This window comes from Phalacrocorax carbo, chromosome 7 (assembly GCF_963921805.1).
Source record: "Phalacrocorax carbo chromosome 7, bPhaCar2.1, whole genome shotgun sequence".
In the NCBI taxonomy this organism is placed as follows: domain Eukaryota; kingdom Metazoa; phylum Chordata; class Aves; order Suliformes; family Phalacrocoracidae; genus Phalacrocorax; species Phalacrocorax carbo.
In genome coordinates this window covers 15,699,811-15,723,562 of record NC_087519.1, presented here as the reverse complement: position 1 = coordinate 15,723,562, position 23,752 = coordinate 15,699,811, and the positions used below count along the sequence as shown (strand labels likewise).

The 23,752-nt window shown below is 43.8% G+C and overlaps 1 protein-coding gene across 3 annotated transcripts in view; it reads left to right on the top strand.

Moving 5' to 3' along the window:
- Positions 1 to 967: 967 nt before the first annotated feature.
- Positions 968 to 23,752, top strand: part of RFX7 (regulatory factor X7) — a 49,616-nt gene continuing 26,831 nt past the window's right edge. Inside the window, exon 1 of one of the 3 annotated variants that reach the window (XM_064456467.1) lies at positions 968 to 1,544. In XM_064456467.1, coding sequence (XP_064312537.1) covers positions 1,399 to 1,544 — 146 coding nt within the window. In that variant the 5' untranslated portion in view covers positions 968 to 1,398. The remainder of the gene's footprint in view (positions 1,545 to 23,752) is intronic. The other 2 variants (XM_064456466.1, XM_064456468.1) reach the window with 2 other exon arrangements.

Below are 23,752 nucleotides of genomic sequence, written 5' to 3'. Positions count from 1 at the left end.
AGAAGAAAATCACCATCGTCATGGCCATTAATGTTCTGATTTTGGAGCTTTGGAAACGTAAGCGAAGATTTATTTTAGAAAAGTCTCATTTTGTTTGGTGGCATAGTAATTTACAATGTTCATCTCCTAAATTCAGCAATGTCCTGTCTTCATGTGAGTATTTACATTCTTAGTCATCTTTAGGCCCACATTTTCTGTGATTGGCATAGGCAAGTAAGTCACTGCGTACCACTGGCAGAAAGGGTACCCATGTGTCGTCCCCCTGCCAAGTGCTGCACCAGTGAAAATTGTGAATTCCTCTCAGAACACTACCAGCATTGGGGTGACTGGGAAAAGAAGGGCAACACAGGGTGGCCTGAGCCGCCTTTGCTGTTTGCAGAAAGCTGGGGTAAAGGTCCAAAATAGGGGGACTAAATGGCACAACAGCCCCAGGGACACAGGAGAAGGCTGAGGGCCCCGCATGGCCCGGCCTGCTATCGCCCGGTGCCGAAGGCTGGCTTCCACAGGGACGCGTGAGCCGCGAGGTTTATTATTATTATTTAAAAAAAAACAACCAAAACCAAACAACAACCAAAAAAACCCCCACAAACAAGGATTCCGGGAGCGCTGCCCGCGCTGGGACGCAGGGAATGTGCCGGGAGCAGCCCGGGAGGAGCCGGGCGGCCGCGGTGCCGCCAGCTGATGTAATGCTGCTGCCGCAGGAGCCGGCTTCACGTGTCTGCAGAGCGCGGCTATGCGCTCGGTGCACCCGACACAAATCATGTGCATCTACGTGTATTATACATATCTCTCCGTCTAGAAGAAACGTACAGACACACATACATACACATACGTGTTATTTTCGCCGCCGGCGCGCAGCCGGGGCCGCCCCCGCAGAGCCGGGCCGCTCCGGGAGGAGCCCCCCACCCTGCGGCGGGGCCCCGCAAGCCCTGGCCCAGGGCTACCGGAGGGGCCGCCCCCTGCCTCTGGCTCTCCGGCTCCGGCCCCAGCCTCAGCCTCAACCCCAGCCCCCTCCCGGATCCGGCTCGCCACCCCCGGCCCCAGCCCCAGCGGCGGCGCGGGGCGGCCCGTCTGCTCGGGCAGCGCTGAGCCTGCGCACTGGGCGCCCGGGCGGGCACGGCGGCCGCGGGGCGAGGAGCGGCGGCGGGGCGGGCCGGGCCGGGCCAGGTGCTGCGAGACGGGGGAGCGCAGAGCTACCCTGCGCGGGGGTGGCGGCGGCCGTGCCGCCATGCGCCGTGCCGCCGGCCAGGTTCGCCATTCTGCGGCGTAGTGGAGGGACGCGGCTCGGCTTTCCGCCCGTGATGTCCCCCGGGCAACAGGGGAAGGCAACTCACTCGAGGGCTGCGGCAGAGGCCTAGTGCGGCCAGCGCCGCTCCGCGTCCCCGCCGCCGCGCCCCCATGGCCGAAGATCAGCAGTCGGAGGGACAGCCGCCACGGCGGCTGGCCGGCACCCCCGCGCCCGGTGGGGCCCTGCCGGCCCTGGTGCCGGGGCTGCAGGGTGGCGAGGCCAGCGCGCTGCAGCACAAGATTCGCAGCTCCATCTGGTAAGGGCCGGGCTCCTCCGCTGCCACCCGGGTCGGCTGCGCCCCAGGCCGGCGCTGGGGTACCCGGGTGGGGGGGGGGTGGGGGGTGCGCTGCGCGGGTGCGAGGTGGGGGGGGTGCGGCCCCTTTGTGCGGGGAAGCGCGGAGCGCGCGCGAAGCCGTCCGCGCACCCCGCCCATCGGGGGTGCGCGCCCCGCGGAGAACACGCGTGGTCGTGGGCAGGTGTGCCGGTTAGGCGGCCGGGAGGCCCGTGGCTGCTGCCGTGCCTGGCACTTCGGTTTTCCAGGAACGCAGCGGTCTCCCGTGTGCCGGGAGTGGGCGACGGGTACTGCCCGCCTGCGCTCCGCGGCTGTGGTGAGGAGGGAGCGGCTCTGTGCAGAGGAAGGGATGCAGCCTCACCTGCTGAAAGCGTTTTAATTAGTGGGCATCTTATACGGCCCTCTGTTTCTGTGGCTCGTTTTGTTTTTTTTAGCGCTCGCATGAGACCCCCCAGCACAGAGTCTTGATGCAGTGGGGAATGCAGAGCGTTGCAGTAAGGGTGCATTTTTTTTTTCAGTCTCCCTGTAAACCTCTGTTCTTCTGAGTTTCCGGTCTGGCAATTCAAATCCAGTTTTGACTGAAATTTGTGATGATGCTTTGCAAGTTCCTGCATGGGAATCCAGTTGGGGTGTTTTGTTTTTTTCTTCCCTGAAAATGACACTTTAAGAATATTTTTGCATGCATTTGGGGGAAAGAGATAACTTGAGTTTAGCTTGCCCTGCAAAGAAATTATTCTGTCTTTTTTAAAGAAACATCTGCAAGAGACTGTCACTTGCAGCATTTATATTTTGTTTATGTTTTTAAAAGCTGCTTTTGGCTGAGGGGGCTGATAAAGTATTGTGAAAGTTGGGAGTTGTAAATATAGGTTTCCTTTATATGTTCACACCATAGATATATTTATATACATGTACTCATCCTAATAAAAACATACTGATCTAGCTTGCCTGTTACTTCGTGTTGTACTTTATAGTTTCAGTTGCTGTAGCTGGAAAAGAGAATAAAAATATAATTTTTCCTTCACGTTCTTTTATTGTATGGCATACTGAAATTGCATTTGTTGTTTGATTGTTGGTCGGTTTAGGTTTTTTTTAATATAAACAGTAAATAATATTTCATTGTCCTTAATCCACACTTGCTACCTTTTGTTTTGGTTTTCTCTGCAATGTGACCTAGAGAAGCAATACAAACTGCTGAATCTCCTGTCTGTTTAGATGATGAAATCTTGACACCCTTCTATTTGTTGTGGTATTTAGTGATGGCCTTTTTATATTTTCTTCTCTTTCCATGAATGTGCTGTTTGGAAATGAGCCTCAGAGAGCATGTTTACATCTCATTTGGATTAGGTATCATGTCCAAGTTGAAGACAAAATGGCTACTAAGTAAAACCTCTGCTTTTATTATGGGTTTTCTTTTCAAGGAAAAAGGGCACATATGTTAGCCTTTTAAATGAAAGCTGCTTATTTGTTTCAGGTAAACTTGATGAATAGCCCTAGCCCAGGTTTGGTACAAAGGAATGCAGCGTTTTGCCCGGTGTAAATGGTTTGCCTGGTGTCGAGTGCCTCTGAGCAGCAGAGGTTTTGCCAGCACCTTACAGCACCATGTCCTGGTACTTTGACAGACATTCCTCACCTCTATGCAAGCATTCCTCCCTGGCTACCTGCCTCCTGCACCAGGCTGGGACTTCGCTGCTGCTTTCAGGCAGTATCTATTCCCTGTGTGTTATACTGTTGATATGCAGTATCTGAAGATAAGGTTAATTTTTAAATAATAAAACCTTTTCTTTGACATCTTAGAGTCTTTTTGTCTGGGACTACTAGAAATTTTGTGTTTCTGTATTGCAATCAAGCAGTCTTCATTTGAGGCTGGAGTTTAATGATAATTCGCATATTTGTGTAGATGCGGTGGTTGTTTTTGAGCAGCAAGGATGAGGAACATTGCCTGGGAAGTTGTGCACACTGCACTTGGAGTACGGTGGGAAGTCTCCTTCTGTAGTTGCTGTCTTGGATCCTCTCTTCTGTTCAGTGGCTGCTGTGTGCAGGTGATGGATAAACAGTGGGGGAGATTGTTGAAGGCTGCTTGTGAAAATGGCAGTGCTCGGTTGTTAATGGGACTAGGTGTAATGTGCAGAAGAGAGCTTCCTGTTTTCTGCCTTCCCTCCTCTTCCTCCTCTCTTCCCCTGCCATGCCAGTTGTGTGTGCTGGCAGGTTGGCATGTTCAGTTCCTCCTTTGCTTCCCAAAGGGTATAGCACATCTAGATTAATACTCTCCTGTATTGTTTTACCCCCACCTTTTCTCCTACATGTGTTTCTGCATAGTGGATATTTTTACTTGTTCGTTTGTTTTTAAAAAGGGTTTCAGTCTGCAGTTGTATTGTCAGGGGAAATAATAGTATAGCAAAATATAGCAGCTACTAAAATACTGGACTTGAGGATCACAAACAAGTCTGTGCTTGTCCTTCCACTGTACAGACAAATATAAATATAGCGTGTGATGTAGGCCCTGAGCAGGACAATGAGTTATTCATTATCTCAACTCATACTTAATTTATTCTGTTTATTAAATTAAAATGTAGTTCAGCAAAAGTAGCTCAAGTAATTGTGAACATGTGGAGTCCCTTAAAATGAAACAATAGGTTAAATACTGCTGGTTAAAATTCAGACACAGTCAATGTATGTAGTGAAGACTTAAAAATGTGCTTGCTAGGAGTCCAGTCTGGTTTTGGGTTTTTTTTTTTGTTTGTTTGTTTTTTTTTTAATATAATGTGACCATTAGTTTGAACTGAGGAGGGGAAGATCTGAGAATGACTGCACTGTGCTTAAAAACAAATCAGGAAGTAATAATTTCATTAAAAATATCACATACAGGTATATAACTGCTGTTTTAGTTACAATAATTCAAGTTCATCACTGTCTAACTGTATTTTTTTCCTGTCTGCCCCACTTGAACATATCCAGCAAAGTGGTGTCCATTTTTATTTCATGTTGCGTATGTGCGTTGCTGAGGCAGTCAGATGTATTCTTATGGTGTCGCTGAAACGGGCAGAAATAATATTAGATGTCTTTTCCCATTGATGGATTAGAAGTCTAGACGGGGAGAACACATCTTTGGGAGCCCAGCCTGGCTGATTAGTGTCAGGTTGGGTGGGTTTCTAAATTGCCCTGGTCTTCGCTGGACACTGGGCCTTAATCTGTCTGGTTTTATTTCCCTTTGGATTCATTAAAGCTTTCATATTTATTAATAGCTTTTTGTCCAGACGTTGGAGCCTGAGGCGGGAAAACCTCCCTAGTCAGCTGTCTGAGCATATAGACTAATGTGGTTTCAGTTATTTTCTTTCAGTGAGGGTACTGTATTACCAAATGTTTGGTATTTGTATATGATGTTTCTGTACCCAAACATACAGTGGTGAAGACAGAGTCTACTCAATATTATATTAAGTTGCTAAAGAATATCCTGTAGCTGAAGACAGACAGTGATGTACATACAGAAAAGCAGCATGGCACAAGAATTGAGATGTGGATGCAACCAGGGAAGGTAAGTGTTGGCTGAGAGTCTGCTCTCGCTGGCGTGAAAGACAGACCAAAAGTTTTAGGCAATTTAATCCCTCCGCTCACTGTATTAATATAAAATCCAGTCTGTAGCTGTGAACACTGAAGGAACGGACGGGTTTGTTTTCTTGCTTACTGTTGCGAATAACTGGTGATGATTCTTCAATAAGTACTTGTTTACTGTTGTAAATAGTAATCTGGTGATTGCATCTGTGTGCTTGTTGGCCCCAGCTTCTTTCACCTTGCCTGCATCTCGGCTGTTTTTATCCTAAAGGCATCTGTTAGGATTTGAATATAATAATTCTGCTCAAGAGATTAATTTCTCTCCTCCCCCTCCCCAATACCTCATGTGTAAACCAAGTTGATGACCAGGCGGTGTGGAGTAGCAAACACAAAGCATTGCTTTTGCAGCCATTTCAGTTGGATCTGAAACCCGTACCCACGTCCGTAATTTTTTGTCCTCAAATCACTCTCCTAGCTAGAAGTTGTATGGGAAAACCACATGAGCTAGGCCGGGTGGTGCCAAAATGATATGTCCTAAGGCGCAGTTTGTCTCATGTTGAAGGGGGAGTAGGAGGTAAATTGTGCCCTTGTTAGTTTGGGGCTCTTAATATTGTGCTAGAAAAACAGATTAGCTGGTTATAACACCAATATTTTCTAATCTTTGGAAAGCTCCATTCTTTCTTATGACTTGCATAATTCCTGTTCCTTCCTGTGGTTGCATCCATCACTCCTCATTAGGCATTGTCAGTGAGCGTGGATTGGCACTTAGCAGTTGGCACAGCAAATGTTCTGCAATTTGGGAAATGCCATTGAAATTTTTTGTAATAGGAACTACTACTTATTTGTATGGTTAGGTCAGCAGAAAAAGAATTCTTGACAGTCTTGGTATTTTTAATAAAATACCTGGCAATGAAGAGGGAAGCTCAAGGGGTATGTGTTCAGACTCTTTGCAAATGCAGGTGCAAATGCCTTTTTGGTAGTTTTCTTATGCAGTTGAAATCCCTGTAACACCCTTTATGTATTTTTCTAAAACACAGAGTTTTTTTGAGTTAGGTTGGATTAATCTGTAGACCAATCCATCTGCATTTATTCTTTTTCAGTTTTCTGTAGCTCAGGAGAGGGAGGGAGGGAGTAAGAGCAAAAAAGAAAAAAGCCCTCTATGTTTTGTTAAATGGTCTGTCAAAATTGAGTGGAGAACTTAAAATTTCCTGTAACTATTTACAGACTCTTTGTGGTTATTCTGTGCCCCCAACCTAAAATGCAGCAGCCCCCATTTCCTCCTTTGTTCTGGTTAATTGTTGGAGGTGGGAAACAAAACTTATAATTCTTCAATAAAAGATTACTAACTATTGTGAGGAACAGCTAATAATTATTACTGACAGATGTACAGGCTGTACTCTTTCACTAAATCTATGTAACATCAGAAGTGTGTTTACCTCCTTTGAAAAAGTACTTTGAGACCCTCAGCTAAGAGACGCTGTGTAGAACTGCAAAAATTTCTTCTCACTAACCCAGTTTTCCTTGGCTTTGTGATTCTATTGTTTACAGGTGATAGGGAGACTTGCCTGTCCTGAATGTATTTCCTGATATAGTGTATAAGCAGTCAAATACATAAGAAAAAACTGAGCTGTGGACCATAGTTTAGAGTAGTCCTTAATGATTTCGGGGAAGGTTGTCCTTCCTTGGGCAAAGCATTTAACAGCATGTCAGTCTCCTTCACACTCTGTTTCCCCAAATGGATGGGAACAAAAAGTAGAATTTGTTTCATTTGATTCCATCTGTTTCTCTACAAGTTGGTCAAGGTAGTTGTTGTGGAGAAAAATGTACCTGTGAGGTGAGAGCCAACTCCTAGGGAAGACACTTTCATAAAAACATCTATCTGATCACTTTATGGGCCTATTTCTCTTTGACTGCAAACAAATTTTAAACTGTGTGCCAGGATGTAACCATCTGTGGTGCAGATCTCTTGAGCTTGGCAAAATAAATCCTACTCCATTTGTCACTTTTCAACTTGACTTCTTTTCCTGGAGAATGGCCGCTGCATCCTCTGTCGGTTGTTTTGGAGACCTTCAGTTCCCTTAAACAAGGTCCACATACACCCTTTATCTATTACTACACATTCCTGCACAGAGGAAGCCCTCCTTTTGGGGGGAAGTCCCCCTAGAAGAATGCCTTCTGACCAAAGTGACTTAAAAAGCCATTTACTATTTGCTGAAATGCATCCCCTTGCTATTGGGAAAGCCTTCCTCCATGCTGCCGGGAGCGGGCAGGTCAGCGGTACGCAGCAGTCAGTGCCAGATTGCCATGGGAGGAGAACCAACTTTCCAAAACAGGGCATGGCCACCATGCTGGTGGAGTTTCTAGGTCAGCAGGTGTGGAAGCCAATTTGGTCTGCAGGCATTTTTACAAGGTTAGAAAATAAACCTGAATAAAATGAATGCTGACCTTTATGTAACCTTCTGAGAATGGAGTTGATATTTTATTGAATATCCTGACTCCAAGTTGGACCGAATAACTTTGCAGAAAAAAAAGTTCTTTGTAAATCTGCTTTTAGGAAGAGTGGATTTTTCACTCTTGCTTGTGAGTTTTGTTTGTCTTTGTTTCTTGAAACAATAGGATCTAATGAAGTATATGGGGGAAGGGAAATGATATTCAAGTAATAAAAGATTTGGCTGTTTTACTGCTGTTCATTTAAAATGCATAGGAGTGCATTAAATTGTTGACTTCACAGCATCAGACATATGCAATTCCTTGTTTCATAAACATTTTACTTTCCACTGCAGGAGTTCCCTTTGTTGAAGCAAGTCAGATGGTGTGACATTGTGATTCAGAGCAGCATTTCTGATAAGTTCTTAATAAGCACAGAATTTCAGGATTGTCATTCCAGGCCTCTGTAGCTGGGTTGCTCACCATTTGGGGCAACTCTGTTTGATTTGCATGTGTATGTATGCTATTAGAGAGAGGGAATCCACATCTCTGAAAAGAATGCTTAGAAATCCCCCCCCCCCCCCCCCCCCCAAATTTTCTGGATGCCGTATAAATTAATGAGAAAAAATACTGTAACTGGGTGAGATGACAGTATTGCTCAGGTTTGGGTGATCGGACTTACACTGAAGCACTGGTCAATTTTTTAATTAATTGGGGCTTGGGGTGGTTTTGTTAGTCTTTTTGTGTGTGTGTGAGTGTAGTTTTGAGAGCAGGGGTTGAGTTTAATGTTTTTATACAGATCCCATAACTTAGGTATGTTGCCTTCTCTTGTTACTCCACTCTGCTGCTTGCCAAACAGAAGTATTTGGAGAAGGGCCAGAGCTGCAAAATTCAGATCAGGATCCAAATTAGGATTTTTCGTTTAAGCCTTTCTAATATCTAATATTACAAAGCCTCACGTATAAACAAGGAACTCCTTATTTTTAAACTCGAAAGATGAGGAGATGGAGTTAGCTTTCTAGCTTGCCTCTGGAACAGTCCAGGTAGAATTCTGGACTGTTATGTTTGAAAAGTTATCAGGTGGTTATTCAAAAGCTAAATTGAATAGATGACAATGCAGTCCTCTCACCCAGAAAGAGCCCAACCAGAAAGCCAGCACAAATTCGTACTTTCAAGTCAGTGAGAAGAATCCCCTAAATACATCTAAAAATTCTGAAAGTGCTGAGGTGTTTCATTGTGTTCCCTCAAATCTTTGTGAATTTTGAGGGTTTGTTTTCTTTTGTGCTAAATGGAGTTAGCCAGTATCTAAATTTTAATGCGTTTTTTGATTTAATGGAAGAAGGATTATCTACCATCAGGTAGGATGCTTGTAATCGGCTGCTGTGCCATCAACAGGCTTTCAGTAAACTGCCAGGTGTTTTCTGTTGTTGAACGTTTAATCTTTAAGACAGTGGAAAAAACATTCAAAACTTCCTGAATATTTTCCTTGTTGCTTGTTTTTAATTGCCTGTGGTTGCTGCAGTGTCATTGAACCAGTCAAAGGGTGGGGAGCCCGGGTGTTGCTGCAGGCAGGACTGGGAATGGTGTCTGTGGGTGGGACCTGCACCCTGGGTGTCCTGGTGGAGGGGCCTCTCTTGGGTGGTAGACCTGCCAGGCTCTCCTTTTGGACCTGCTTGGTACTGCACTCAGCGAGTGGTCTAGTCTTTATCTATTGTTCAGGCTATGTGAGCTGTAACCTTTTTCTAACTATAACCTATAAACACACCGCATGGTGCAGTGTGTGGTGACTGCAGAGGTATGGGAGGTGTCTATGGATGTGGGTTTACCGGGGCATACCTGTGCTCTTCCGGAACAGTGGATCCTGCTTAGCTTTTCCCTGGAGCTGGCTGGGTATGGTATCACTTACTGATTGTCAGGTACGTCAAGTTTGGGAAGAAAATCTTTTTCCTGGGAAGAGCTCGTTTATTAAATGGTCAATATCTCAATTTAAATGGTCAGTATCTCCCCCGAGAGCAAATTTGTGGTTAAATGTCAAGGTCAGTGATTTATGGCTGTCCTTTTTCTTGGATGGTCTCACAGGCATGGAGGCAATCTGTATTTCTTAGTCAAAGATTCCTAAGTGCCATTATAAGGTTGTTGGAACTCCTGCCAGTGAAAAAGTTGGGTTGCGCTGGACAGCAGGAATTACAGTTCATTACTTTGCCTATAAAGCAGTCTGTCAGCAATACAAACAGACCGTTGGAACTTTTTCTTGGTATGAGGTTGCCTGGAAGCGCCACTTAATTGTCCGTGCTGGTGGTGTGCAGGCAGTAGGTTCTCCAGAAGAGCACGCAGGTAGCAATTACCCACCGGTGTCCCTGCTGTTCCCTCGAGGGAGACTCCCTTGCAGGACAGGTACCCTGCCGAAGCAAGCTGTGCTTGTTTGTACTTGCACAGCATTGTCCACCTATGGCTACCATGTTCCACACTGTGTTCAGATTCAGATGCTTTGTGCTTCTCACAGTGTTTCTCAATGAAAGATAAATGATTGCTTTGTGATCCTTGTGCTGATTTATATAAAAGTTGGTGGCTGCAGGTGAGGCACCTGTGAGGCCGGCTGGCGCTCAGCCCTTGCATGAAATCTGCAGCTCTTTCTGCTGTGTGATGGGACTGTCTGAGGCAAAGGCCAAAAATAATTTTGAAATTATCTTGTAAGAGTCAGAGACTGTGCCACAGGAACCATTTATCCAAGCTCTGACGAAGTATGGTGTTTCTTTCATTAAGGGTACATAAAAGTTTGCCTATTTTCTTTATGGTTTGATTCTTTTTTTTTTAATTAAGCTTTTAGCATTATAAATGAAGAGCTGTGTTAGGGCCTGCAGTTGCTATTAGTGGTCATGTTGACTAAATAAATTAGTTGATATCTAAAAGACAGTCAAATTGCAAGCTGCACACCTGGAACCACAGCATGCTGAAGAGCTAAGCCAGCTTTTGGCTCCAGGAGCCTGCTCTGTAGAATTATCTTCATTATGCTTGATTCCAGTGCTATAGTTTAATGATTAACTCATAAAAAGTTGAGCAATGATTTGGCAGCTGAGAGAAAAGTGTATTTGCCTCTTCCATTCAACAAGTGAATGAAGTGGGATTTACAGATCTAGTTTTAAAAATATGGAAAGGGATATTTTGAACAGAAACTATCGGTTGTATTTAACAACTAGGGATAGCTTACAAAGTCAAAAAGACCCCAAGTAATCAACAAATATGCTGAAGACATAAGAAAAAACACTTCTTTCTCTTTTTACAGCAATTTTGAAATGCTGGTTTGTGTGTCTTTAATTACATCAGGCAAAATTTGTCTAAATGCAGTTTGTAGTGAAATTTCAGTTAAAAATTAATCTTGTAAATCATAATTTTATCATGAAAAAAAAAAAAAAAGCTAAAATGCTGACCCTGAAGATTTGGTAACCTATGTAATTAAGTCCTTGGTCCATGAAGGTATTCAGACAACTATCTAATTGATTATTTCCAAGTAGAGGCTAGATGTCTGATTACCTTGTAGATATGTCCCTGAATGTACACTATGAGTAGTCAGTTTTCGTGGTTAATAATGGCTAAAAAAATGGTAATACTCTAGGTCTCTCAGGCTGAGAATAAAAATGAAAAACAAGATAATTTTTTGTTTCGTTTTGTTTAGTACCGATCTGTTTAAGCAATCCCCATTTAGCTTTCATTGTGCATATCCCCATGGACTGCATCTTTTTCTTGCTAGAAGCTTGCTTCTCTTGGAGGGATTAAGGACATGAGGTGAAACTTGTAGCTTAATTGAAAAACAAAATTTAGATTGTGTGTACAGTGTTTCAGTGTGTGGAAGCCCTGTCTCTGTGAACCCTTAGACACATGTGTATGTACTGGGATGTCGCCAGTCAATAGCTCCAGATGGTCAGGGTGAAAATACTTGTAATGGGTAAGTGTTAGCAGTGCAGAACCTAATAATTGTTACTTGTCGCTTCACAGTGAGTCTTGTCACTTCAGAAGAGTTCTTGGTTACCACTGGATACTTAAAATACCAGAAGCTCTGTGGCAAAACTAGGCTCAATGTAGGATCAGGAGATAGCTTAAGTACATTGTATTCTTCTGGAAGAGATGGTCCTTCCCAAGTTAATCAAACACAGAAATATTGATCTGCAGTTTTGGCTTGATTATTTCAGCTGCTCAGTAAGGGAGTGGCAAAGCAGCATGTATTTCAGCTTGAAAATTGAAATCAAACTATGTTAATAATCAGGAAAAGATACTTTCATTCCCTTAACACAGACGACTGCTCTCCCACTGGCATGTTTATGCATGATGTGGTTCACAGGAATGAAAATCCAGACGGATCAGTTCTATAGTGCTCTTAGACAATGTCTCCTTCTGGAAGGACCCATCAGACAAATGGTAACATTTGTGTGGTAACATTAGTGTGAGACTTTCATACAGGTATAGTTCAGTAAGTTGTTAGATGCTGAAATATGTTAGCCAGTTACATGCTGCAGCCTACAGTTACATCCACAGCCTACATGCTGCAGATATCTCTGTGAATATTGCTTTAGTACCTTTCTGTCCACCTCTGTCTTAAATATAATTCTCTGGCACTATTATTTTTTTTTGAAGGACAGAAGTTTAATGCAGCTTTTTTGAAATCTGGTCTAGATTTAATCAAGGACAGCCTTTTCTGTTTCTGACTGCTTTACTAAGTAAGTTGTGGTGTAACTTTGCAGTTTCCTGGGATGTTTGAAATGGACACGCAATGAGTAATGAATCCATGCAGGTATTCTGCAAATTGTCTAAATAGGGTGCTAAATGCAGTGACCCGCATGGCTGTGGCTTCAGTACTTTGTACCAGGACAGGTCATATGCCCTCTGCTATCTTTTTAGAAGAAAACCATGACAATATGAAAACTTGTAAAATGGGTATCAAAATGCGTATGGACAATGCCATGCCTGCAAAACAGGTATATTACTTGAGAAAAAATGGCTAAGTTCTCAGTTGCTTGGGTCCCATCTCCCCGCAGTTGCCTACAGAATGGGGTGGCAGAGCCAGGCGTAGCAGAGTCTGCCTGTCTGGCTCAAAGAACTGGCTGCATACATTGTCCTCTGTTCTGAGGAGACGGGGTACTGAACCCTGAAGTTGTGGGGTATTAAGTACGGGTCAGATACCTGCTGTTCATAATTTCCATTCATAGATTAGGTTTTAGAGGAAAGAAAGAATCTGATAAACTTGCTTGTTCATTCATTATGGCTGCAGAGGCAGCCCAGTAGTGAAGGAGGCAGTGGGTGGAGTGAAGGTGACTTGAGTGATTGATGCTTGTCTGCTCTACGCGACTAGTTTATGCAGCGCTCGTAATGGAATTGTCAGTTCTGGCTGCTGTGAAGCTGTACACGTCTGATGGATGCCTCAGCCCGTGACCTGGTAAACGTAATCTTGGGTTGGAGTAACCGGTCCTGCAGTGCAGGCTCATGTAAGATAGCATCTTACATTGTTTGACACAGTTAAGCTACCACCTAGCAGTGAGTGCAGTCGTGTTTAAACCCAGCTTTGTAGGTGCAAAGTGAAATAGATGCAAGCAGGTATGAACTTACATGGCTTTAACTTAATTAAATCTTGTGCAGCTTTAATTTTAAGCAAGTGAGCTTACAGGTTTAGACAAGCTCTTTAGTCTGCAAGTAAACTAAAGTTCACCTGGGTTGCAGGCTAAGGGAACTCAAACTTTCCAAACTAAATCCTTGAGAATTGGAGTAGCATGTGTTTAACTTTTCTGAAAACCCTAGTTAAGGATTAAAACCATTTTAAAGGACACAATTGGTATTTTTTTTTTTTTTTACCCCTAGAAACGGAGGGTTCAAAACTGATGGGTTATACTACTTTAGTAATCAATGAACTGACTGTTGAGGTAAGTGACAGACTTCTGGCTACTTGCAGCTTTTTATTTGCAGAGACCAGACGGTTTCTTTGCCTGGAGTGGGTTGAAGCCAGTAAACAGAGGTGAGTGAGAAACACCCCAGGATGCAGGTGCTAGGCTGAAGGGTGGAGACCTGAAAACCTGTGGCAGCTGAAAAAGGAGGTGTTTTTTGAGATGGGAGGTTCTATGGCTATTGCCATCAGGCAGCAGTACCACATTCATCCCACATATGTTCAGCTTTTAAATTTTCACCCCTACAAAAAAAGTCAAGGACAGGAGTAGGGTTATGGGATGTGCCAGTAAGCAGTGTGGCACAGGTCAGGGAGAGAAGTTGCCTTTCCTGTGGCAGCAAAGCTATGCCCATCTAGCACAAAAGAAGTGACCCTTTTAGTAGGCAGATGCTTGGAAAGTGCTTGTAGATACCTGGAGCATTACTCGCACAGGGAAACCTATGAGGTTGCGAGGATTGCATTCCCTGGGAGTTACCAAGGTCAGCACTTGGGTACAAGTTCCTCCAGTGGAAAAAAGGGTGCAGAGGAGCTGTGTGGTGGACAGCCATGAGAGGAGAGGGAGTGAGGAGGAGGAGGAATGCAGACGTGTGGAGATTGGGGCAGAAGCAGAGGTAATAGGATATTGAAAGCGGCATTGGGAGAAGGGGGCTAGATAAAAGCTGGATTTGTTTGCAGAAAGACAGGCTGATGCCTAAGGGTGAGCTGTTTAGTGTGGAGGGGAGAGATGGATGACTGCGGTATGGATGAGGGACAAAGTGTGTGTCAGGGAAGCACCGTGGGTTAAGCTGAACCTCCCCAGTGCAGCATCTGTGAAGGGCTCACCAGGCCCACTGCAGCCCTCAGAATACTTCTCTGCTTCGGTGTGTGTGTGTGAGGCCTCAGGTAGCATTGAGATGGTAGCATGATGTGAAGGCTGGGGCTCCTGCGGGACACCTGCAGCTGTTGACCCTGCAGGTTTTGGAGATAGGATGGCTGCATTGGCTGTCTGAGTACTGGCTTGTCTTGGTGGGACTCAAGTAGTATGTGGGGCTCAACGCTGAGCTTGGCAGTGCAGGAGGGTCTGGTCCGTTCCATAGGCCAGCGCTCACTCAGGGTAACAGCACAAGAGAGCTTAGAAAGGACTGGGTTATGGCACTGCTAACCAGGTGATACCTCCCTGACTACCTAATGAATAGGATAATGAAGAGGTTACAGAAATAACTAGGATAGTGGTGGGACATGGAAATGTCAAAGGAAATAATCAGAAATAAAGAAGAAACAACACACCTTTTACCGGCAGGCTTAAATCTGCCATCCTGGCACCTGCGCCGGCATTGGGAAATGCATATGATAGGAGAGCATTGCTGTAGAGCTGCTAACACTGGAGAAGCTTTTATATTGGGTTCAGCGGACTTTTGTGACATGATGTCCCATAAACATAGCTCTGTACATAATTCCACATTTATGGGTGTGTATTAAACATAAGTAGAGTGTATTTTCTTGTGAGTTTGTGTGTTGTTTCACTTTGCCATCAGCCATCTGTAGCCACCATTTCTTGAAGGAAAGGCAGCAGAGGACAAAGTCTGTGCCCTGTGGCAGGCTGCGATGCACAATGAGGCACTGCCTTCATCCTTCTCACCTTGTTGGCTCTGCAGGCATGGAGTGAGAGAGTTTTGTGCATGTGTGTTTTGTGCGTGTCATTTTTTTCTCTTTTTTATTTTCTTTTTTATAAGTGCTGCTCAGGAGTGCCACTGTTTTAGTTTTACTAGGCATCCTTTCTTGGAGCCATGTGGGACAAAGGCTTGAGAAAAATCTCATCATGCTTTATAGCATCTCCAGACCCCTTAGAAATACTAGCCTTAAGTAATAATGTTGTGATTAAGCGTCTGCTGACTATGGCTGAAAATACCACAGCAGATCTTTCAGCTATCTATAGACTGAATTCAGAAGCAACTAAAGATTGATTTGTTTTTTAATAATTAGTTTTAAAACCAGAAGTTTTCATTGTGAAATACGTGAACCATTGCAATGGATGACTTGCCGTTTAGCCACAAACCTGCTTATCTGGTGACTGTATCCATTCTTTCTGCTTTTAGTGGGACATACTTTAGATTAAGTTTCAACTCAAGCAGTCTTTTTTTAAATGTTGCTTTATTGAGATCGCCCTGTGCTTTTTTTACTTAGCCTTTTTAGGCAATTGATCCTTGCAGACTGATCTTAGAACAGTGCCCTGCAATGCCCCATGTAGATTATCTTCCTACATAATGTATAGAGGGCATTGCATCCTTGGAATGGAGTCCTGACTGAATGTAACAATATGTACTGATTTTAATTCAGAGCAATGCTGAAAGAACCAGGGTGAGAGCTGTGTAAAAGCATTTTCTTTGTCTCTTAGAAGAGTTCATAAAAGTAACTCGTAGCAAAACACTGTATTTAAATATATATAAAAAAACCCAAACCCTAGGAACTTAAATTTCTGTCGTGTTGCTGGAATAGAGCACCTAGGAGTGTGTTTGTTTCAAGTTCTTCCCATTTTAAGAATTGTGGAACAAGCCTTTAGCATTGAATACAGCTAGATTTCTTCAGAGAGCTAAAAGATGTTTGTAGACCAAAATTTCAGACATAGGTATTCTGATGTCGCTGGCTAATTATTTCTTGGCAGTTCATTACAATGGGCTGCATTTGAGACTTGTGCATTTCATCAGCAGCCTTATCTTCCTTCTTTGTTCAGCTGTTTGTATAGTTGGCATTATTTAATATTCATAAAGTCATCATAGTGTCAGAAATGGTGAAGGGATTAAATTTTTATCCTATATGAAATGTTTAAATTGCAGTGTTGAAGTCATGCATTTGACCAACTTTAACCTGCACTAAGTTAGGATGTCATTGCATGTTGAACCTTTTTCAGGACTGTGATGCAGCATTGCTCCTTCTTGTGTCTGTTGAAAAACCGGTCTGGCTTACTCTCTGGCAAGTGGAAGGAGGTAGATCAGGTTACAGGGAAGATTAAATGGTTGCCGCTCTCCCTTGTTGCACTGTTTTGTCGGCTTGCTGTGCTTGTTGCTTCCCTGTTTTGCTGAGAAGAGTGGTTTGACTTGGGTTGAGGAGGAGTCTGCTTTCAAGCTGCCAGTATTTACAAATTGGTGAATACTTGCTATGTTGACTTTTTGAGTCCTGAGAGTTGGGAACTTTTCTACATTTCCAGTGGACACAACTCTGTGACTATTTCTATGCTTTAGGGAAATAACAATACTTCATGTGCTTCCAAGGTGCAATTACGGTCCCTGTAGCTTTTATCTGGAGTAAGAATATGCGGATATACTGCATTTGAATACTGGAAGATTTAATTTGTCTTGTATTAAATGTTTTGCTTCTGTTTGCTTGTGTTTGTGCTAGGTTCAAGTGCCTTGTCTCTAAGGCATTGACATTGATATCCCCAGGGGAGAGAGAAGTGCAGGCAGGGAGAAGGCCCCTAGGTGGCATCAGAAGCCACCTGATTTTTGGCTCTTGCATGCCAGAGGGTGAGGTGCAGATGGGAGGGGAGTCTTTTGCTCTGGGATGCCAGGGTTGACTTGCGGACATGCCTGGCTTGGGTGTGCTTTCCTTTCTCAGTAACCCGTGCTAGCAAAAGCTCTTACTCCATTAGCTGAGCAGTATATATAAGTAATCATTTCACTAATTCAAACACGTTTCAACCTTTTTCAGCTCTGCTTTCTAAATATTTAATTGAAGTGCTTTTACAGCCATTTTACATCTTTATCGATGTGAGCCAAGCCAGACAATGTAACATGGCATATGTTAAGATGTTAATCGAGTAGCAGCACACATAGGTGTCTGTTTCATAATTTTCTCCTTAGGTGATCCTTGGCTCCAGTTTAACATTTCTTTGTGCTTCCGAATGGAAGGTTATATAAAGATATGTTTAGAGCTGTAAGTCTAAGAAAGAGAAGCATTAATTCAGTAAGATTAAGAATTAACTGCTGAATCCTGCAGTCACCGCTGGGTCACAGAGCTTGTCGTGATAAGGATGCGATGGTAGTACCTTTCTGATAGTGCTACTTACTGTAATAGGGTTGGTAATCTTTTTATCGAGTGGTTCCTTATAGCATGCAGAGTAAATAGAATTTTTTTTTTCCTTTTTTAAATGTCGCCTGTTGTTGTCAAGAGTTGTGGAAGAGATACCAAATCTTTCCAAAAGGATGCGTGGTCAGTTTAATAATGACCCTCTTTATTTTAATATGGCTTTCAGAAAGATGACTTTGCCAAAACTGTTGCTGTTGGTACTTGGTAGTGGAATCTAACTTGCTTTCCTCAGGGAGTTAACTGGGTTTTTGCAAGAAGCAAAGGGGCAGCAGGATGCTGCACAGGAAAAAGAGCTGCTGGGTGCTGTCAACACCCAAATATCTCCTGCGCCTGGGGACGCAGGCCTGGTAAATGCTGCGAATGTGGTATTACTCCCCCCAGAAGCAGCCTTTCGAGACTATCTGTAGACCCTGTTGTTGGTTTGACAAACAACCTTCTGCAATTGTACAGGGGAATGACTGATGCAGTGGCAAATGGAGGCTTTTCAGAGCTGAGTAGTTTTAAAGGACCATGTGGCCAAAATAATTCTTCCTTGGCAGACAGCTCTAACTGCTGTCTTGGGTATCCTCCTCATGCAGAAGGCTTGTTTTCAGATATCTGAGTAAAAATATTAGGGCAGTGGTGTGTCACCATGCAGCGTTAGGGTCATAAGCATGGGCTACAAGTGAGCAGTTGGGACAGTTTCCTGGGGCCCCGAACAGCCCCTGCACTGGTTTCTCTGCCAGAGCAACGCAGAGTTGTTGCTGGTCTTGTGCCAAACTCTCAAGAACAAAAACTTATGGGTGTTTTGGTTTGGTTTTGGTCTTTCCCCTTCTCCAAATAAAGCTTATTTGAGAACTTGATAAGCCTCCTCTCTCTTTTAATTGCCTGAGAGGGTAGCTGGTTTACCATCTGAGATGGTAACTAGTTAACAGTGCCAATGATAAGCAACTATACACCTGGGTTTTCTTTCTATTTGTTACTTTTCTTATTGCATCCTGTCTATCTGGTACTAATGTAACGTAATGCATGGGTACTGCAAACTGGGAGCCCTGCAGTGGGGAATCCTTGCTATCAGGTCAGAAGTCATATCCTGTCTTCATGATGTTTGTCACAGCTATTAGCAGTGATGGAAAGTGGCTCCTTTTCATAAATTGAATTAGGTTTTGGCAGAAATAATGTTTTCCTTAGGCTCTCCAAAATGTACCAAGCACAAGAAACACAGCTACACAGGCTGTTTTCGAGAGGGTATTCCAGTTTATGCAAATATTTGCAGTCTGGGGCTGAAGGTGATACAGAATATCTGTGGCAACTTCACTGATGGCGTGAAACTTTAGATGAAAAGCCTCTGGGCTTTCTGTGTTTGACCACCTAGACAAACCACTATGATATTTTGCACAGTAAATTGCAGTTCCACTTGCCCCCCAAATTTTGCTGAACTGGACTAGTTGCCGTTACTGACATCTTCCTCCATTCGAGGACTGAGTCCACTGCTAGTGCCTGAATGATGAGAGCCATATCCCGTGTGACTTTTGGGACTGGGAGGTCCCCTGCCTGAGCAGAACTGCCGTATTCTGGAGGTGCTGTGGTCCCAGTCCTGATGGGGACACAACCAGGAGCCCCTTCGCCAGCATACTTCTCTGCACAGTGTGTCCCAGGACAGGAGTTGTGCTTCAGCGGGTGGATGTTCATACAACACGTTCACTGTGCACATGTGTGTTACTCCCCCAGTGTTTGTTTCACTGCTAGCTTTCATAGGGAGTGAATGATCTGCCGTTGGAAAGCTGATAAGGGTTAGTTTCAGTGGCTGCGCAGGCTTTGAGAAGGCTTAGAGTTAACTAGGCAGTAACTAATAAGCTCCAGGGCTTTCTTTTACCCCTGCCAACCACCTTCCTCTTTCTAGTCTCACAGGCATAAGGCTTCTCATATCCCTTGTGGTTATATGGCTTCTATTCTTTGCAGCATTAAGGAAATACTGTGTGCTCAGAGCAACTGAATTCTGTCACCTCTTGTAATACAATAGCCCCATATTGCCCAGTGTAGTTCGGCTACCTATTCCTGAAAGTAAAGTATTGCTTAATTAGAGAAGGGTTGGCAGCATCTGGTTTTATGGCACTTTGAAAAAAAATACATCTCTCTGCCTTCTCTCCCTGCTTTTTTCCTTCCACCCCTCCCTCAGTGTAAAGTAAACCCAGCTGCACACCTGGGGAGAGGACACACTCCCCATTCTGCCCCTGCCAAGTCAGGGCTGTTTTGAGTAGAAATACATAAATAGATCAGGGAAAGATGATGTGCATACTTTGGCACACGATAGAAGAGCAGTTTGAGGAAATGCTTTAGTCTGATTTCCCCCTTCCCCACCCTCCCCAGGATACTTTCAGGAGTTTGTCAACGTGGCTTCAGCATTTGGGAGCTTAAATTACTGCAGTCTTTGAAAATTACCTTCAAGATTCTCTCAAAGGTCTTGGGCCTAAAGGTTAAGTCAAAAGCTGAGGCTGTTAAGGTGGGCTGGAGGCTTTCCAGTAAGGTTTTCAGCTGCAGACCCAAAGCAGCCAGTTGTGTGTTGCCTGGGAGGACATAAGACTGGGGTCTCTGAAATGCAGTGGCTTTTGTGGGGAGCCACCCTGCTATGCTTCTTTAAACCACAGGCTAAGAAACCCCCTTTTCTCTGCAGTTTTACTGATTAGTAAAAGCTGGGCTCTTGTTTTTGAGTGGCTGATGGTAGCTCTTCAGAGCTCAGCAGGTTGATCCAGACTGGTGGTGGTTGGGGCAGAGTTGACCTTTTTGAGGAGCATTGTTGCTCAAGAGGATTACATCCTTCTGGAGTTGCTCAGTGTGCCTTAACATTCAAACAGTCTGACTAGTGGTACCCACCAAGCAAAAGTTTCATTGTCGGTTATGATACTGTCATTGATTTCATATTTTTTAATTGGCAAAGTTTTGATATATAGTTTTATGCTTCCAGGTTCTTGTGGTGGATAAGTATCTGGTGAAAGCTAGTAAATCCAAGGCAGCTGTAAAAGCAGCCACCTTTGTTATCACTTGTAAGAGACAGCTATCCCCAGAATCAGAAAAGGCACATTCTTGTTCTGGATGAAACTGCTTGAAGTAGCCTGAATTGGGTTTTAGATCAAGTAAATGAACTAGTTTAACTTCAGGGACACTGTCAGCATGAAGACTATGAAAGAGAGAGTAACATCAGCTGTGCTACTAGGTGGGGATGAATTGCAGTGAGCCCCCAGGAGTAGCTCTCCAGAAAGAGCAACGCTGGCATGGTACAGTTTCTAAGTTTAGTTTTCCAATGGGATCAGGTCCCTAATAGATTCAAATGGTTATTTTCATTAGCAAGAACATCTATCACTCCCGCTGCTCTCCTGCAGCTGTTCCTAGATGTGTAGCAAAGCATGTGGATAGCAGCCTCCAAATGTTAGAAATGGCTCTGTGTAGGACCTGATTCAGCCTTGCTCTTGGGATTGCTAGTTGCAGTTACTGTAATTGCAATAGTAATTAGGTAAGGGATGCATTTGACAGAGACTTATTTATTTGTAAACCAAATTTCAGCTTTCAAAACACATCTATCCTGTTAGTGAAGGAAGAAGAGGGGGAAATAAACAGAAGTGGAAAATACATTGTAACTGGGATGGCTGATTCTTTGCCACCTTTGTCACTTGTCCTTTTATCTCCTGGTTCAATGGAGATGCATCCCAAAGCATCACCAGATGGAGCTTTTCTGTGTGGTGCTCAGGACCACGAAGAAGTGACTGTCCCAGCACCTTCCTGGTCAAAGAGCTGGTTCCTCAGGGTTGCTGTTGCTTGACTTTGACATGGATTATCTCCACTAGAAGGTAAATAAGAAGCATATATGTCATCAGACGCAGGCTTTATAGAATCAGGCCATGTTATTTAGGATGAAAGAAGCCTTAGTTTACCAGTAACAAACTTTAATGATGTCCTCCCAGTATACTAGGCAGAATGGAGCAGGAGATGGAAAAGTTGCTGTTAAAATAGACATCATGCTTATCCCTGCTGAAGCCATAGGACCTTTGTCTTTTAAAATGTCACAAAATCTGCTTGCAGATTGGAGGGCATGAACTTGACTATCCTTTTTGTGCCGCCAATTGATGCAAATGAAACATAGAGAAAGTATATTTCCTGGCCTTATTATTGCTCTTCTGCTGCAGCTTCTTGACACTGTTGATGGGTGCTGTGGGAACACAGGTCACAACTGGAAGAGCCTGAACTACATTTGAGAGTTTACATTTACTGACTCAGACTGATATTTGGAGATAAAAGCACAGCTCTAGGGATCTCCTGCCCAGCTGCCTCCTGGCAACTTGCCTCTTTCTCTTTGCAAGAAGAAATTAATAATGCAAATGGCCATGCTTATGCACAGTTTGGCAGAACCTAGCAGGCAGGGAAACCATGCTGGCTGAAGCATGTTCTCCTGAAAAGGCTAGGGCACAATGTCTTCTGCAAGCCTGTAGAGTAGAGGCTGTATTTGGACTAAGTTTGATCTGCCTGTACCCTGCATCCCCTTATCCTCCATGCTCCTTTTCTGCATTAAGCTATCATGTGAAGCCATAAAAAAGGTTTATGCACAAAAATGGGCACATATGCCTGAGCCCTGTTGCTTGCTGCCACACAGGAGAGAGGCTGTGGATCTGTGGCAGTACAGGGACTGTGAGACCCTGCTAGGGGCAGGATGCAGTGGGGTGAGGTGGAGCCCAGGGTGAAGGATTGCTGCTGGAGCAGCTGTCTGTTCACTGACTGTGGTGAATCTCAAAGCCACTCTGACTTTGGTCAGCATGCCTCGGGTCAGATGCAGTGATAACGCTTAGCAGCAGCAGCAGGTTTCCATGCTTGGTGTCCTTTGACTTTTCTAGTAAGATGGTGGTTTTTGAAGGGTGAGATGACACTTGAGTTCCCTTCTTCAGTTGCTACAGTAGATATGAGGCTCTTCCCCAAGACAAGGAAAAGCTCCTGTTTTACCGTCATTAGCGTTCCCTGTTCTCACAAATCCCCAACAGCTCTGCTTTACTCCTGCCTTAGTGTTCCTGAGCGTCTGCTACACAAAGTCAGCTGAAGATGATGTCTGCTGATGTATTATATTCTTACCTGTTGAAATTTTTAATTGTATTCTGTCACTATATCATATGCAGTTCTTTTATGGGAAGGGGCATCAGTATTAGCAGCTTCTGCAGAACAGATTTTTAGACCATCTTTTTTCAAAATGAGGTGTTGTAACAAGATGCTCTTTGAGCATCTAGTACAACAGTAGATGCTGGTTTGGTAGCTTTGGTTCATATCACAGCAGACACTAGGGCCATTTGTTTTGCTTGTTTCTTACCTATGATTTTAGTATATCCATCAGTACCTTAAATGGTCTTTATTTGTATGTGGTAGCACCTGTACAAAAGTAAAATAACTAGAAATGAGATACTTTATTGTGTTAACAGGAGATTGAATTATGTTTTATTCTACTAGGAAAAGAATCGCTCCCTGAACTCAAAAAATGGTTGTTTAGTGCTTGTTCAGTAAGTGTCCAGCAGTAAAGGCTATTGGTTTTTGTATGTTAAAGCTCCTGCTCCTCTTCAGAGCAATGTTAAAATGCCTTCAACTAATGCAGTCAGACCAAGCATGTGAAATACAGCACCCTTAAGAAACAGAAAAGCTGCTTATGGGTGTGTTTATATGAAGTATAATAAGTTCCATACTGTTTGGACTCCTTGGCACATGTACTGAGGTTATTTATGGCATACTTTAAATCAGTCCCCACCCACATTGTCTTAATAAGCCAGCTGGGAGGTAGTGAGATTAACGTGGAAAACTCCTAAATTGCCAGTAGGATATCAATTGTCTGCTTTGTAGCAGCTCTTTGGAAAGCTAGAAATAAATGCCTTGAAGTGGTGGGATTTACTAAAGCATGGGGAGAGGGGGTGTTAATTGTGTTTACAGACAAACAAGTAAAATGCATCTGAACAGTGGAAGAGTTTACAATAAAAGTAGTGACATCCATCCTGGCTGCTTTGCAGCTTGGGATAATAGCTCCCAGTTGCAATGTTATTTCATTTTTAAAAAAACCCGAAGCAAAAAAAAAAAACCCAAAACAAAAACCAGTTCTAATATAAAAGAGCAAAACAGCAAGAGTTCTAACAAATAGTTACATTTGGGTTGACTTTCTAGTAAAAAATAGCTGGATGAGTATTCTTTGATAGATTAGCAGGAT